At 29.9% G+C, this 19190-nt stretch overlaps 1 protein-coding gene across 1 annotated transcript; it reads left to right on the top strand.

Annotated features, from left to right (window-relative positions):
- Window positions 1-13884: 13884 nt before the first annotated feature.
- LOC125824301 (probable LRR receptor-like serine/threonine-protein kinase At2g24230) lies at window positions 13885-17554 on the top strand. Its single transcript, XM_049503650.1, has one exon. It carries the CDS (start codon window positions 14754-14756, stop codon window positions 17319-17321), a length of 2568 nt encoding a protein of 855 aa, XP_049359607.1. The 5' UTR covers window positions 13885-14753; the 3' UTR covers window positions 17322-17554.
- The last annotated feature ends 1636 nt before the right edge of the window (window positions 17555-19190 follow it).

The following is a 19190-nucleotide window of genomic DNA, read 5'->3' as shown; positions in this document are numbered from 1 at the left end:
TCTTCTTGATTTGGCTCACCATGTATGCTATAGATTTTGGGTGCTTTGTATGGTGAAGTTATTTTCGAAAGACTCTTGAGCAAATCAAAGAATATATATAATAAAATAAAAGAGAGATATAACAACTATTATAGGAAGGCATCACATCGCGTTATCATTTTGTCTCGGACAATATAAAATTCCAAAAAAAAATATAAACACATTGTAGTGTTTAAAAAATTGTAACTTAAATTAATTAGAAAGTAATCTTGTCGTTAAATAGCTTGTAGTTAATTATTTTTTTGATGATTTATTGTGAATTCATTGTTAAACCCTCTGCTGATCACCACAGAAATTGAGAAGATAATACACGCATAAGTGGCTGAGTTGAAGAAATGTATATATAAATTATTGTGCATTACATAACATTACAAATGTTTATATCTTAGGAAAATTCTTATTAGGTGGTGTTGAATTCGTTACAATTGCTAGTTTTAAAGGCAAAGAATGGAGGTAATCAAATTTTCTTATGATATCCGATCCGCTCAATAAGATTATATTACATAAGCGACTTCACTATAGGATTATAGGATAGGGAGCAAAAAGGAAAATGCTAATAATGATGAAGACGATGATAATGTAATATATTTTAATCTCCATATGTCTTCGATCCAAAAAGGTAAAAATTCTATACTTGGTTTAGGGTCTTAAAGAAATATCTTTTCATAAATCGTTTAAAATATGATGAGGGTCATGTTGAGCTATTCGTCATGAAGGAATATGGTGACTATTTCATTTCATGAATCGTTTAGATTATCACAAGGAACTTCAAGCATCCACCTTCCAAATTCACTCCATATTTTGTTGAAATTTTTTGCATATACATATTCATGTATAAAATATTGGATTCGGTTAAATCCATAATCGATACTTAGAATATTTAATATTCAATCGCTTTTATTTGACCAATAAAAAATCATGTGTTTCCTTTTTTAGTATTAAACAAGAACATAAATGGTAAGTTTTAACTTAATACATTGTTGAAGAACTTGTATTATTGTTTTTTTTTTTACTACTAGTCACTTACCCCTATCTCTCTTAGGTGTGGTATCAGAGCGAGCTTGTCTCACATGATAAGGTAACTCTAAGTTTACGCAAACACAAAGATATTATCGAGTAATTTTTTTTAGCTTCCATTGAAATTTAATGTAAGATGGCCTCATGATTCTCTTCACATTTTATTATCACTAGATTATGCTCTTTAATGATTTTTAAAAAAAATATTCAACCTCTTTTATTTGGCAGAAGGAACAAAATGATTGGAAAAGGGAAGAAGATTTAAACAAGAACATAAAATTCAAGTTTAAAATAGTAGTAAAAGGTATGGCCTCAATCATGTGTACTTAGAGGGATCAAAGTTGGAACTCTTTCAATCACATTATTTATTTGTTAGTCCATGAATATTGTGATAATATAATTTTTGCACGATTTTTTTGCAAAAATATTCACGGAATCCTCCGTATGAAGCTGGGGGAGCGGTACACACAGTCTCACCATTGATACGACATTTTTGGATATTTAGGAGTCAATTTACAAAAATAAGGCGATTTTCTTAGTTTTTTCGGGTGCATTAGCCCATGGATGCTTGGTGATATGGCTGTCGGACAATTTTTTTGTAAAACCGTTACGAAATCCTCAATAAGAAGTTGAGGGAGCGGTACATACAATCTCGCCATTTTTACAACATTTTGTGGGCAATTTACATGAATTAGACAATTTTCTTAGGTTTTCATGTGTCTTAGCCCATGAATATTGTGGTGAGATGAATTTCAAATGATTTTTTTTGAAAAACCTTCATGAAACCCTCCGTAGGTAGTTGGGGAGCAGTTCTAGTCTCACCATTTTTGTGACATTAGGGGACAATTTACAGAAATTAGCCATTTTTCTCAATTTTTGTGCATGTTAGCTCATGAATATAATGGTGATATGACTTTTATACGATTTTATTGCAAAACCTTTATGAAATCCTCCGTAGGGAATTGTGGGAGCGTTAGTATAGTGTCACCATTTTTACAACACTTTTGAGCATTTATGAGCCAATTTATAGGAATTAGGTGATTTTCTTAGTTTTTTGAATAACACACATGAATATTGGGGTGATATGACTTCCAGATTGCAAAACCCTTTGGAACCTTCCATAGCGAGTTGGGAGAATGGTACGTACAATCTTACCATTTTTACGACATTTTTAGGGGATTTTCTTTACAAGAATTAGTTAATTTTCTAAGTTTTTCGTGTGTGTTAGCCCATAAATATTATGTTGATATCACTTTCAAACGTTTTTTCTTACAATACCTTCACGAAACCCTCTGTAGGATAATGAATGAGTGGTACATAAAATCACGATAAAGAATGTTGAAACCTTACACGAAAGCTCATGCACGTAAAATTCAAATAATATTCATCATCATCAATGACAGAACCACATGTATTCGAAAGGTGTCAATTGATACCACTTTACACAAAAGGTACTATGTAGATAGGTGAAAAGTTTTATTTATATGCAATAAATTAAATTTACTATTATATTTTAACAACCCTTTAAAAAGTTTAGTTCCTTCATTTTATTCAAGGTATAATCTTTAAGTTGATACTCACAAAAGGACAAATAAATCTTAGACAAGTAAATCTCACTTTGCATCAACCATTTGCAACAACTATTCTCATTTTCTTGTAGAAAAAAAATCTAAGAAAAAAGTTTCTACTTAAAATATTGGACAAATACTCACTCTCTAGAAATACTTTTTCTTGTCCTAAAAGAATCAAAACTCACTCTTTGATTGTTTATTTTCAAGAATTAATGGAAGATCCATTGGTGGATGAAAGAGAAGAGTTACGTTGATGATTTCAACACTTGGTGGAATCCCACAACAAAGAAATGCCCATTTCTTAATACCGGTTGGTTCATCGATTGAAGGTTTAAAATTGAAAGTTGTTTTGATTAGTTTCTACGCCATCAAAGAAACTTTTAATGGCCAGTCACATTCGGATGGAAAAGGAATTGAAGGATGCTTCAATGGTCATTGAAAGTCTCATTTAATGGAGTAGAAACTAATAAAAATATCATTAAATTTTAGACCTTCAATCGACGAAACAATCGATTTCAAAAAATGGACTTTTCTTAGTTGCAGAATACCACCAAGCAGTGAAACCATCAACTCTTCCGTTCATCCATTATTGGATCTTCCATTGATTCTTGAAAATGAACAATTAAAGAGTAAGTTCTGGTTCTTTTAGGACAAGAAAAAAGTACTTCTATAAAGTGAGTATTGTTCAATTTTTAATGTTAAAATCATTTTCTCAGATTATTTTTGAAGATGAGATCGACAAAATCTGTCACAAGTGGTATTGATCCCTTGATTGGATTCAATCCAGTTGAACTAATATTTGGATGAAAAATAGCTAAAAAGATACAAAACAACTCAAAGTAAGAGATAAGGTCCACAGATCTACAACTTAATAATTTTTTGATCAAATCAAAACAACAATAGATCATGTTCAGAAGCATACCTTTTCCTCGAAGATAATTAAGAAATAGTCATTAGCGTTTGAGTGATGTTGAGGTTTAAGAAGAGTAGGAGCGGATTTGAGACTTCAGAGTGGAGGTCGATGAGCTGGATGTCTCTCTTTCACTTTTCTTTTTACTGCTTTTGAGTCCTTTCACTTTTTATTTTATTTTGTTTAAGTATTTATGTGGTTTGAAGTGGGCTTGTAAGGCTAAACTTTTATCATTTGGGAAAAAAAATAATATTTAATTAAGCATCTATTGCAAAGCACACTTTTACATTGTCTATTATTCATGAATCCATCTATCAATATATTAAATAATGTCCAAATAATGATGACTCAATTCATTTGAAGCAACTGTGTAGGAGGGAGAGGAAGACACTGAAAAAATTAGAGCAATTTACAAAGGCCTTGAAGGCAACAAAAAAAGAGAAATTATATCTAGCCTATGTTGTTTAAGCCAACAAAAAGGACTCGACAAAATGGTTGGATCTGGAGTCAAGAATGGAAGTTTTAAACCTGGAGGAAGCCATCAACACTTTTAAAGGGCGGCAGAGTAGAGCTAACCTTGCACTCTGTCACATGACCATTTGTAGGAAGATAGTGAACAAATATCAGAGGAAGAAAAAAGGAAAAAAAATAAGGAAAAAGACTTGCCAAATGAAGAGGCTCTCCTCCTTTAGAAAAGATCCGACAACAAAAAACAAGCACAACTCATGTAATCTGAAACACAACTGAAAAAGAACATTGAAGTCAATAGCAAAAAGGAGGACAAATTCAGAAAATAAAATACTTATTCTTGTTAATTGATTTATCGGCAATCAGGAGGAATATCAGTATCACGTTGATAATTTATAGCCAGAGAAGGTGGAGAAATGGATTAGTCACAGGAAGCAACATTCTCAGGTGAGGAAATGAAATTATGAAATCAAGGGAAGAAGAGGAGAAAGCGGCGAAGGGACAAAGAAGAATGAGGAGATCAAATTGGGAAACCCTACCTTGAGACTTCAGGGTGGAGGTCGATGAGCTATTTGAGAAAATCTGGATGTATATATATTCATATCTGGATTGGGTGGACCTGGGTCTTATTTGTTTTTCTGTTTTTGGTTAATGGTTTCTTATTTTAGTTTGGGCTAGTTAGGATTGGGCTTTGCCCATGGTGGTGTAAGGAGGTGTAAATCTATTTTCTTGATTTTGCAAAGACATGAATAAATACCAATTTTTACTTTTTTAAAAAAAAGTGTTATGAAGTGGGCTCAAGCACTTTGGCTATCCCACATGTACTTTCATTTTTATTCTAATAAAATTAGACCCAATGAGTCTTTGAGGAAAAACATGTGGTTATTTAATGTCAAATAAATATATATATCGCTAAAAAATTTAAATAAATTATTTATTGTCAATTAAGTCTATAAGTTGTTATGCTATATCAATATTTTCCTTTTATTTTCTGAATAGAGAATATCACAAAATCTATAAAATCAAAATTTACTATGAATTTCACCGCTAAATAACTCATAATCAATAGTAATTTTTATAATCTATCGCTATTCTATTACTAATAGAATTAACGAACGATTATTTTGATCACCTTACAACACAAACATCATTATTCAACATCATCTGAATAGAAATAAATGGTTAATCTAGAATCATCCATATATATAAACCCTAGTTATGGATCTACGACGAAAATGATCTCCGAAAAAACGAATAGCTACTTATCCATATCAATTTTGACGCTTGAGGAAGATCTACGGAGAAATCATTCTCCATGTGTTCTCTATCTATACCTTTTAAGAAACTACATTGCCATTTGTTGTCACCGACATCTTTATTAATCTCTCTCTATATATATATAGAGTAGCTTGCAATGTGGTTAATCCAAGTGACAAGCTATTGAAAAGCCACTTGACAATTTTAAAACATAGCTAATAAATATTATAATAAAAGATTGAATTAAAAGATTAAAAATATATTTGAATTTGAAAAATACATTAGATTTTTTAAAAGAAAGAAAAAAACCATTAGTTTAAAAACAAATGCCACAGTAGAAGAGTTCTAAATGAACTCTTACTTTTAGAATTCTTACAATTTCATAAATTTATTATTTTCAGATATTAAAAAATATATTTAAATTTAGTATTATGGAGAACTCTTAGTAAGTAGTAGTAGTATAAATGAGGAAAAGAAAACGTAGATTAATAAATTAATTTTTTTGAAAGATAACAAAAGAACAAAGGAGAAAGAAGAAAGAAAGGGAGATATATGAGGGGGAAGGGGGGAACATACAAAATTTAAAATTATCTCACTAATATCAAATATTTAACTTCTAAGAAAAAAAATATGAATTTAAGAAGTGTAATAAAAAGATCTTCTTTTGAAAAATTTATATAATATTTGAATTCGAATTTAAAAGTAATTTGAGTTGAAATTGAATTCTAACTCCTTAACCTCTCTTATATATACTCCTATAATTGTATATAATGTTAAGCTTTGAATTTAAGAAGAGTAATAGAAAGATTTTCTTTTAAGAAATTGATATAATATTTGAATTCGAATTTAAAAGTAATTTGAGTTGAAATTGAATTATAACTCCTTAACTTCTTTTATATATACTCCTATAATTGTATATAATGTTAAGCTTCCTTCACCTTTTTTTTATATTGATCATTAATTTTATTAATGAATTTATTGACTGCATTCTTCATATATAACTATCCATAAATTTTGAAAATATGATGAAGTAACTAGACCATACATATATTACTGTCCATAAATTTTAAATTGAAGAAATGCGAATAATAAAATACATTTGTTTTTTATTAATAAGAAAAACTTTTGACAATTATATATTAAATCAAGTGATAAGCTAATAAAATCAATATTAATAATTTAAAACATGATTCGTTGTCTCTATTCATATGAAAATCAAAGACGTAATTTACTGAAAATTTCCTCTTCTGCTTCATATTGAGAACACATAGTTGATTTTTTTAAAAGATAATATAATTTAATAGGTCAGAACAAGACATTTCAATCTAAAGTACTTAAAATAATATTTTAATATCATTCGCGCATCGAGAGGAGAAATATAGTGAAGATGATGTGACACCTCCCTATGACCTCTATTTTTATCTTTTTTCTCCTATTTTTGGCCTTTTCTTATCTAAATTATTTATTTTATTATAAAAATATAATACTTAATTTATTACAATTAAATATTTTACTAATGAAAAAACATTTACAACAAAGACTTTACCCTTGTCAATTTATATCCTCACCTTTTCCTATTTTCCCTTTTAGAATCCCAAAAGTCATTCTCTAATTAAAACATAACTCTCTCTCTTTTAATTCATACAGAAAATTTCAATTGCAATTTTATCTATTTATTTGTTCTTTAAATTATTATTATATTTTTGAGGGATAAGGCAATGAGACATATCACAACATTAATTGCCCAAATTAATTTTCTTAGTTGCTAAACATAACTTCAAGATTTATTTCATAGAACAACTAACAATAGTATATACATATCTATACTTAATAGGAGTAACAGACAGTATATCATAAGTCAGAAACTTATTTAATGTTAGTGTACAAAAAGTAATGGCAAATAATATGTTGGTACATTATTATTACCCTACAAACTAAATTAATTGCTTCATATATACCAACATGTTGTGATGGAGTGGATTCCTTCATGTTTTGGGTTTAAGTTCAGATTATAAATCGTTTTTGTTATAAGTATTTTATTTTTTATGTGAGATTTTTTAACACAAATTCTAATTTAATTAAATCTCAGCATGAATATTGAATATCAAATTTAAAATAAAATAAAATAATTGTTTTATACCGATAAGTTGTGGTGGAGTATATCTTTTCATCTTTAGTTATAGATCTTGTGTTCGAACTTAGAGTATACAATTATTTTGTTGGGAACACTTTACACTCAAATTTAGATACTCCTACTGAATGGACCTCCCCCCTCCACAACAACAACAATAACAAGAACAAATTTTCAGGCCAATAAGTTGTGATGGAGTGTACTCCTTCATACATAATTAGAAGTCCTGTGTTCGAATTCAAAATATATGATTATCTTTATTGAGAGGCGTTATCTCAATTTGAAATTTTTCGACTCGAATTCAAGTCAAACCTCTATAGGAATACCAAATACCGAATAGAAGACCAAAAAATAACAATAATTGCTTAGTATTGACAAGTTTTTGGTGGAGTGTACTGCACTCTTTTATTCTTAATCTCAAGTCTCGAATTTGAATTTAGTGTACAATTATTATTTTTTAGCGAGTGGTTCATCTCTTATATAAAAAATTTTGATAAACATTTTAATTAATCAAATTTAATACAAGTATCAAATAAAATAAAAAATTAATTAATAAAGTGGTATTGATGAAAATTGCATGGAAAGGAAATAGACAAGCTGTGGTGTGAAGAATACGTTAGGATAACAATATCATGTGACATAATGTATGAATGAAACTATATAATTAAAAAAATTAATAATTAAAGATAGAAATTGTAATTATTTATGTTAGTGGGGACTATGAAAGCAAATAATAATTTTTTAAAAAGGTGTTGATTGATTTCTTTTTACTCATCTCGTCCCCTCAATCAATGCAAATCATTAAACTCCCCACTAGTTTTTCCCTTGTCGGTATTGGCGTGCTCACACATTCGATCAAATTCACCCACCCACATCCTTTGGAAGAGGGTGGGGGTGGGGTCGTAAATATTTATCCGCACTAGATATTCATATTCTCGATCAAGTAATATAATTTGAGCAAGTAAATTTTAAGTGAGAATGCATATTATTTGTTGATGGTTAAGAAAGAAATCGAAATATGTAAGACATTTTTTTTTCATTTATTGTTGATTTGGTGTTAGTACTGACTGAGAACGAATAGAAGTGATTTTTTCTTTGAATAGAGATTGATAGTAAAGAATTCATCGTGAAATTTGATATAACTCGTGATTTATACATGTGTTGTGTGTTATATATACTTTATAGTTGAGTCAAATTGAAATAAATAGACCTGATAAAGTTAGGTTTAATGCGGTTGATTCAATCTCAACATGGGTCTCAATTTAATCTAATCATGTTTTGAAATAGTGAAACCTACTCGAGCTTAGGATTACGAGCCATCTGATTTCTCCAAGTGGGTTGGTCTAGTTTGATCTAACTTCTTTTCTTTCCTAACTTTTATGGTTGCAATTATTTAAATTATACGAAAATGGTGAATTCAAATCACTTTGATCGCTAAATTTATTATGTGTGTTATACTTGATTATTGAGTTGAATCAACATGGATCGACCTCATGTGCCTCATCTTGATTAATTGAATTTTAATAAAAAAAATTACTAAATAGAATCGTAGGTAAGTAGTACTCTTAACTCTCCTCATACTACAATTATTTTTTTATTTGTAGAATGTGACTAATGTCCACTAATTATTTTTTTTTAAAAAAAAACATTTTTATTGGACTAAACTACCAATTATGAAACCAATAGTCAAGATTTAAAAAAGACATTTGTGGAATGATTAGGCTTGTGGGGTACAAAACAACTCAAATAAATCAAAGACTAAATACATTAAAGAACAAAATAAAGTCCAAAAATGTTGATATTAACCTAAACCTATGATGTTTGAACAACAAACATTACTTACAAATCACAATCCCTAACTTAGTGATGTGACAAATATACCACAAAACTTGCTCTTTTGTCTAATTTGGCCCACAAAGTTAATGACTTTTATAATAAGTGGTCCCCTTTTAGCCCACAATGTGGCTAAGTCCTTATCACAAAGTTTACTATTTGAGGTGAAAAAAGAGAGCACCATCTTCTCATTAATAGAACATCAAGAAGATTTTGGAAAGTGGGGAGACTTTTCCGACCAATACAAATATCGAATAATTTTGTCCATCAAAATTTATATGAATACGAGGAAATCAATTAATATTCTGTCTTCATTAAGATCGGAAGCGAAGCTACAATTTTAAATTTATAAATTCAGAATTTTAGAAATACAGCTTATTGAGTTCTTGATAAGTTATTTGTATATATAAAGTGATTTAAAAAAAAATACAAGTGTAAGTTGAAATAAACCTATTAATTGTATCGAACTGTAGGCAAAGTTATAGCTCTACACTTAACATCTATTGTTTGCATTGACTTCATGACTACTAAGTCACACCGAGGATCGAGTTAGGGTGCACAAGGGATTTAATCTGAAGCTCATTGTTAATAAGTTAACTATGTAATATTAAAATTATTATTATTATTATTATTATTATATAGTAAATATTAAATTTTGTTAATTTTTTATGTGTTTATTTTTTTATATTTTAAATATATTTATTAAAATTTCTCACTACGCCACTAACTAACTAACTCCACTCTACATAGAGTTGGGGGACATTTTCTTTTGGAACTAAAGTCAATAAAAGTACAATTCTCACCCATATTTTCTCCTTATTGTCTTTTTTTAAAAAGAAAAAAAAAGCCTTTTTCCACCATTCATTTTATAATTAGAAAAAAAACGACATTGAAGAAAATGTATTTTGTGTTCATACTATAAAGAATTGATCTGTTTCTTTTTATATTAAAAATAATAATAAATTTTAGTTCTTAGGTTGTTGTTTGTAGATCAATTGTAAAAACTCACATGAGGATAAATCCGTCACATCAAATTAAATTATTAGTTGAACCTTAAATTATATAGAATAACAAAAAATAAGTCAATTACTTGTTATTTTCTTTTTTATAATTATTTTATTATATATAATGATTATTATTATTTCTCCATTATTTTTAACACAATTTTTTTACTATTACATTCTTTTTTATAGTAATTTTGTTATGCCTTACTTAAATTGAGTGTGACTCTGTATGAGGATCATGTTGCAAAGCAAGCGGGAGAATTTATTGAAAACAAAGTATTTACCCTCATAAGATAAGAATAAAATTACGTACGAACCATCCTTAACAAACTTTATTTGTGGAATTACACTGAGTACATTGTTATTATTTTTAAAAAATAAGTCTGTTAGGCACACTCTTATTTAAACCTTTCCAATCTCTCTTAGCTTCCGACCAAATTAAGGTATAAATTTGACAACTTGATATTCAACATTATATTTCCTTGCTTTTTTTTTCGTTTTATTTTACATAAAATATTTAGACAGCAACCTATTCCAGTAGTTATATTCCAAATATAATCTGTCTAATATTCCTCCAAAAAAAAATAGTTGGCACAAAAAAAGCTATTATCATATTATAGATAATTAGATACTATATAGTACGCGTTTTAGGTATAATTCAATATTCATCAATTGATATATTAATTCATTTTACACTCAACTAATATTTTTTTAGTATTTAATGAGCTAAATTTTTCAAACAAACAGGAATTAAAAGTAATTTTTATTTGTGTCAGTCAAAATTCAGAGAATATTTTGTAGACCAAAACAGTATCATATATAGTCAGTGGGTTGGGTACAAAAACAGCCAAATTATGAGTTTAAATTATTAGTTTTCTTCTCTTAATTTAATTAATTAGTTAATGTGTTTCCTTAGTGGGTGGTAAGTACTTCTTCATATTTAATTAGAGGTCTCGGGTTTGAATCTCCTTAGATACAAAGTCGTCTTTGTTCGGGAGAGATATAACCCCTATACTTTCCAGCGCGAGTCTGAATTTAATCGAGCTCCATATGTATTCCTTCATTTTTAATTAGAGGTTTCAGGTTCTAATCCCTTTGAATATAGAGTCGTATTTGCTAGGGAGAGATTTAACCCCTAAATTTTTTTATGCGAATTCGAATTTAATCAAACTCCAATATGAATACCAAACACTGAATGAAATACTCGATTTTGATATCACTATTTGAGTTATATTTATGGTGCATAAAAAACATATAAATCTATTTACTTTGGATTGATTATAGATATGCAATTAATATGATTAAAGTTTAAGTATGATTAAAGTTAAATTATTTTTGCGAATCATATCAATCACGACTGGTATGTGGCTGAATTAAGTTATTTTATCTGAATTTTTAGTTATATATGACTACATATCAATTATATATATGACTAAAATTTAATTATTTTTGCTTAAACTTCACATAAAAATGCTCGAACTTAGATTCATATTTGACACCTCATATTTGAAGTTGCTTCAAAATATAAGTTAAACAATAATGACGAATAAATACCTCATGAAATTTTCACTTTCTTTCTTCGTTCGCATTTGGACATAAATTTTGATTAAACTTTTTTAAAAAAAATGAAGTTAAATTTGTGTTTGATAATGCATTTCACTAGATTTTTTTTAATTGGATTATTACAGGAAGGAAAGACAGGAATATCTTAATTGATTAAGTGAAAATGTGAAGTAAAATGAAAAAGGAAAATTAAGATAATGATTTCATTTACTAATTGCATGGGATTAAACTTGTGGGAGAAGTAATTAATTATTAGGAAATATATGGTAACTAGATATCAATTACATTATAGTTTGATTAAAGAACCAAATAAGGAGATCATTTAATTCATTGATTTATTTGCTTTTCTTGGATAAAATTTAGTTTTATATATATATACTACCATTTTAGTTTGAGTTATTATATTAAACAAATTTTTTTGCTTGAATTAGGTGTAGTGTTGGTCATCAATAGTAGAAATTACCTTTAACTAATTCCTACTATTTTCTGTAATAAAGGTAATTAATAACACCATATTAAAAATAAAATTACATCTCAATCTTATGATATGATCTTCCAAATCTAAATAATGAAAGGGTTACAGTAAAAGTACAATTTTATTTGCTTGTTTCCATTGAATCCACTAATTTTAAATTCGAAATCTTAAAGTTACTTATAGTGGTAAGTTGACAATCCAATAAAATTGGTTAACTTTATTATTTTTATATAATTTTATAAACTCAAAATTAATTGTATTATTTTAATCATATAGGCCTTTGAGAGATATTTGAATAAAATGACAAAACACATAAAAAAATTTACATAAGATGCATTTAGTGATGTAGGTGGATGAACTGATCAGCATTGTGTTTGTTTGCATGTCACGCGTATCCCATGACTCATAATGTTATTCAGAAAATATTAAATTATCTATCGTGTTTTTTTTAGTTTTTTTTTAAGTAATTAGAAGTTATTTGGACTAATTTAATCTCATTTATATCCCAAATATAACATGTTTTTATTAAATATTTATGTTAGTGAGATGCTTGTAGTTTAAGACCAATTATCACTAAAAATAAAACGAGAACAAAATAATTAATATTGTCTATTTCTAAAAATCGCGATAAATAATTTGAGATGAATGAATAGTTTGAACAAAATAAAATATAATTAGAAATATAATATAAAAAAGTAAAGTATAATTTATTTTATTTTATTGGAAGTAAAGTATAAATTTTATAATAAGCTACTCCACTATTAAGGGTACGTAAGAAGCAAAATTTAAGCAATTATTCACGGAATTGTTTAAATTACATCAAATACTAAAATATCCAAACAAAAAGATAATAATAATCAAAATTTCCACAATTATTGCTCGTTATAGATCTTCCAAAATTTGAAGTACAAAATAAAAAATAAATAAAAATAAAAAGGTCAAAAAGAATATAAGACCAAAATTAGTAAAGAAATATTGAAAATCTCTCCTTGTTAAATAGCCATAAATAAGTTTAGGTAAAACTCATCTTTTAATATTAGAAAGTCTTTTGTTCTTATTTTTTTTAACTCTATGACAAAAGTGTTCATAAAGTGATAAGACCATTTATTTAAATTGATTTCCATTATTTACTATTTTAATTTAGAGTTTAAAGTTTTTTATATAATAAAAAATAGTGTAAAAAAAATACTCCCCATTCCAAATTAAATTATGTGAATTTTGATCAACATTATAAAATACATTTTTCAACATGTATATATTTAAAAAAATTCTCCTATAACCTATAATATTTTTGTATAATTTAAATCTTTTAATTTTGTGTTTGGTGATTGCATCTTGTTGTCTTATTGCAATTTTTATTTGAATTTGAATTTTGCTGCACTTAAACCGAAAGTGTTTCAAAATCAATATTCTCTACCTCTACGAAATAATAATAAGCTTTAAGTCCGCTATGTTCTCAAATATATAAATAGTCATATCACCTATAAGGTAACTACATACAAATTTTCAACGAAATAAATATTGATTTAAAGTAGCCAAAAGTAATTACTTTATTTTCTTTAGAATATAATATTAATAATAATTAAGACTCAAGAGGATCATAAGTATGTATTACCACTTGCTATGAAGTAAAATGATGATATGAATGAATGAGCATAATGCAGAATCATTGAATTCTCATCCAACACCTTTACTCCAAAACTTCACCAACCCAAAAATTTCTCATTTATGAACCCCCAAATATTTGACCATAACACATAAACTGTCAATTTTTACCATAAAGTTTCTTGATTTTTACTAGCTTCATTAGGCTCTCCTGGTTGTGTTTTTTTTTTTCATTTTTTATGAAAAAAGATTTGAACTTTCTTTTGTCTAGTTGAAAACACAGAGACAAAGCATTTATGTTTTGGTGTTTGTTTTCTTTGTTGGCTTTTTCATGCAGAGGTCAGACAAGGTAAGTTCACATTATTCATTCTTTCTTCCAGAAACCCCAAAAATCTTAGTTGTCCTCTGAAATTCCATTATCTTCTGAGCTGCTGTTTTTCATTTTTCTAAAGAAAGATTGGATTTTTATGCAGTTTGAGCCAATTGTGTATACTTCTTGAACTTTTGGTTTTGTGGGGTTCTGCTGAAAGTGTTTGTTTTGCTGATTCTTGGAAAGTAGAACAACTTTTATGTGTAAAAAATGGTGTTAAAGTTCTGAAAAAAGGGAGGTTTTTGGAGTTGTTTGGAGGGATTTTTTTGCTTCTTTCTTTTTCTCTCTGAGTTTTACAGTTGAAGTCATATCTTTCTCATTTTCTCACAAGAAAGATTTGATTTTTATGCTTTCTTAGTCAATAGTGTACTCTTCTTGAACTTTTGGCTTTGTGGGTTGTGGTAAAAATGGTGTTGGAGTTCTGAAAAAGGGAGATTTTTGGAGTTGTTTGGAGGGTTTTGCTTCTTTCTTTTACACTCTTGAGTTTTATAGTTTAAGCCTTATCCACAAATGGGAATAGGCATTCTTGGTTATTTTCTGCTTTTGACTGTGTTCTTTAGGCCTTCGCTTTGCCAACAGCCAAATACTGATGGATTTTTTGTGTCTGATTTTCTTCAAAAGATGGGGGTTACTAAAGTTCACAACTTTTCAGCTCACTTTTGTTCTTGGCAAGGGGTGGGATGTGATTCCAAGGATGAAAATGTTGTTAATTTGACAGCTAAAAGTTTTGGTTTATCTGGTGTGATTCCTGATAACACCATTGGTAAACTCACAAAGCTTAAGTATTTGGATCTGAGCAACAATAAACTCACTGGTTTGCCTTCTGATATATGGAGTTTAGGTTCACTAAAGTACCTTAACCTCTCACACAACCATATCTCTGGTGACCTTTCAAGTAACATAGGCAATTTTGGTGGTCTTGAAATCATGGACTTTTCTGTCAACAATTTCTCTGGGAAAATCCCAGATGCCATTAGCTCCCTTTCAAGTTTGCATTCTCTTAATCTTAGTAAGAACTTGTTTGATTCAGAAATCCCTTCTGGAATTTTGGGCTGTCATTCTTTGGAATCCCTTGATCTTTCAGAAAACAGACTCACTGGTTTTCCTAATGATTTTGGTTCTACATTTCACAAGCTCAAGTTCTTGAATCTTGCAGAAAATGAGATTCTTGGTAAAGATTCAGATTTTTCAAGAATGGGTTCAATCACTCATATCAATATTTCAGGCAATCTGTTTAAGGGTTCTGTTGTTGGTCTTTTTGAGGGGCCATTGGAAGTGATTGATTTGAGTAGAAACCAGTTTGATGGTCACATTTCTCAGGTAAACTTCAGTTCCAGCTTCAATTGGTCTCATTTGGTTTATCTTGATTTATCTGAGAATCACCTTAGTGGAGGGATCATTAGAGAATTAAAGAATGCTCGAAATCTTCTATACCTTAATCTTGCAGATAATAGATTTTCACATCAAGAATTTCCACAAACTGATATGTTATCTAGCTTAGAGTATCTGAATTTGTCTGGAACTAGTTTGATTGGCCAAATTCCTCAAGAGCTCTCGTCGTTGAGTCGCTTGAAAATCCTTGATATATCCAAAAACCATCTTAGTAAACGCATTCCTCCGCTGAGCAATAGAAATCTCCTGGTTCTTGATGTTTCATACAACAATTTGACTGGTGATATCCCATTGCCACTTGTAGAGATACTCCCAAGGATGGAAAGGTTCAATTTTTCTTACAACAATCTAACTCTTTGTGCTACTGAATTCTCCCCTAAAACACTCCTTTCGGCTTTTATCGGGTCATCAAATGGATGTCCTATTGCTGCCAACCCAGCTCTATTCCACAAGAAAGCTCCGAAACACAGAGGACTTAAACTTGCTTTGGCATTAACTTTCTCTATGGTCTTTCTGCTTCTTGGTTTACTGTTCTTGGCATTTGGTTGTCGAAGGAAAACCACGATATGGGCGGTTAAACAGAACTCTTACAAGGAAGAACAGACTATTTCTGGTCCTTTTTCATTCCAGACTGATTCAACAACTTGGGTTGCTGATGTTAAGCAAGCAAACTCAGTGCCTGTTGTGATTTTCGAGAAGCCACTGTTGAATTTCACATTTGCAGATCTCTTATCTGCAACTTCTAATTTCGATCGAGGCACATTGTTAGCTGAAGGGAGGTTTGGTCCAGTTTATAGAGGCTTTTTACCAGGTGGCATTCATGTGGCAGTGAAAGTGCTTGTTCATGGTTCCACTATGACAGACCATGAAGCTGCAAGAGAGCTCGAGTATCTTGGCCGGATAAAACATCCTAATCTTGTTCCATTGACAGGATACTGCTTGGCTGGTGAGCAAAGAATTGCCATTTATGATTACATGGAGAATGGGAATTTGCAGAACTTGCTTCATGACTTGCCACTCGGGATTCGAACTACTACTGAAGACTGGAGCACAGACACGTGGGAAGAGGAGGATGATAATAACAGTATTCAGAATGTTGGTTCTGAAGGATTGTTAACCACTTGGAGATTTAGGCACAAAATCGCGCTTGGCACTGCTAGAGCACTTGCATTTCTACACCATGGTTGTTCACCTCCCATTATACATAGAGATGTCAAAGCTAGCAGTGTTTATCTTGATATGAACTTGGAGCCTAGACTATCCGATTTCGGATTGGCCAAAATTTTTGGCACGGGACCCGAGGATGAGATCACTCGCGGTTCACCTGGATACATTCCCCCAGAGTTTCTTCATCCAGAGAGCAGCTCACCTAAATATCCTACACCAAAGTCAGATGTGTATGGATTTGGAGTAATCCTTTTCGAGCTAATTACCGGGAAAAAACCAGTTGAAGATGATTATCCACAACACAATGATGCTAATTTGGTTGGTTGGGTTAGAGGATTAGTAAGGAACAACGAGGGATCAAGAGTTATCGATCCAAAAATTCGTGGAACTGCATCACAGACACAAATACTAGATGCCTTGAAAATCGGTTATCTATGCACAGCTGAAGTTCCCGCGAAACGACCAAGTATGCATCAAGTAGTTGGACTGCTTAAGGATATTGAGCCTACACAACAATGAAGATAAGAGGACACAAAGGCATTGGCAACAATGCAATTTTTACCTCTTGTGTTTTTTGGTATTTTGAGTTCTCTTTTGTGTTGTTACCTAACACAAGGGGAATTGTACAGTAGTCCAATATTTTTGTTTGCTACTTTATGCAATGTTCTCATTTTCCACTGGAAAAGTTTTTAAGTTGTAGTACAAAATAGGCATTTTGCTTGACCCTTGATGAAGAACAAATTTTCCACTCATTGTCATTTGTCTTTCAATTCTTTGAGATCTTTACGAGTTACTCTCCCCGTTTCAATTTGTTTGTGTTACTTTCGTTTTTAGTCCGTTTAAAACAAGAATATCACCTTTTTTGTAGTGTCAAACTTTTGTGCTTGGTTCATGATGTTGTAAAGATTAAAATCACTGTTAAGAGTTCATGGGGCCTCCCAGAATTAGTCAGATTCTTGCTTGCTGAGTGCTGACAAAGAACAGCATCCAAAGACACTTTATGTATCCAAAAGTGAGATGGTCACTTTTTTTTTTGGTGAATACTCACAGCGAAAACAATCGCTTGTAGAAATATTAGGTACAACTTATGTGGTCCGGTTTTTTCTCGAAGTCTACATATAGTGGAAGTTTAGTGCATTGTGCCGCTTTTACTCTTATACAAGTATTGCAATACGTGTTTGAGCCCTTCAAAAATATTGTTGCATTCATATAAGTTTTTTTAAAAAATAACATAGATTTTAAATAGTCCAACACACATCCGATGATATTTTTAAGAGTCGAAGCAACAAATGTGTCGAATGCTTTAAAAAAATGCTTTTACATCCTTCTCATTGTATCTTCAAAAATATTATTAAATCCATATCAAATCATCTAAAAATATATAAGTTCAGAATGATTCAATGGTTGACACACTAATAGTATTCTTAAGAGTGTGAGCAACATACGAGCGGAACTCTTTAAAAAATGTTGTCACTCTCATGTTAAATTTTATTGAATGAATAGGTTTCAAAGAATCCGACACATACTAATAGTTTTAAAGAGTCTGAACAATATAAGAAATTTATAAAATCTCAACAACATAATTATTAAGGCAGATTTTTTTCATTATATATTATGATGGACCTGGTTGGTGTTAATTTATGGGGCTCCATTCAATTCTTGGAAATAGTAATTGCAGAAAAACAATAAAGCACCACTGTTTCTAGCGGTCCTTTTCATGAAGTATGTGTAATTGTGTATATAGGACAAGAAGTTTAGAATATTCTAATTCCTCTAACATTAATTTAATTAATCACTTTTGACTAATTTTCTGTGTTGTTTATGTTCAATCATTTAGCCTTTTATTGCACAAAGGTGGAATGGTGAATGAAGTGAGTGAAAATTATATATAAAAAAATATTAGCATCTACTTCCTTGGAATTTATGTTGATGAGAAGTAACATGTATTTCGGTGAATTAGTTAAGATATAGATAATCTGATATGCATAAGTGATGTATATCAGGTGGTGAAATAGTTGAGGTACGAATAAATTGATTCGTACAAGTAACATGTATCGAACGGTGAAATAGTATAGGATATACAAACAAGCTTGTAGGTACTAGTGACAGTCGTAACAAGTAATCCGATGATGAAATAGACGAGGATCTTGTACGAACAAGTTGGTTCATATAGGTATTCATGTATCTAACGGTGAAATGGTTGAGATAAAGACAAGCTTGTCTGTACAAGTAACATGTATCCTATGGTCATATGGTTGAGATACGAATTAGATGGTCTGCACAAGTAACAAGTATCTAATGGTGAAATAACCGAGGTACGAACAAACTGATGATCTGTTTCAAGTAATCAGTATCCGTTGTCATAATATGATTTCAACAAGAGAAGAC

This window comes from Solanum verrucosum, unplaced genomic scaffold (genome assembly GCF_900185275.1).
Source record: "Solanum verrucosum unplaced genomic scaffold, falcon-dt-bn FXZP01000022.1, whole genome shotgun sequence".
Lineage (NCBI taxonomy): Eukaryota > Viridiplantae > Streptophyta > Magnoliopsida > Solanales > Solanaceae > Solanum > Solanum verrucosum.
This window is presented reverse-complemented; position numbering and strand designations above follow the sequence as displayed.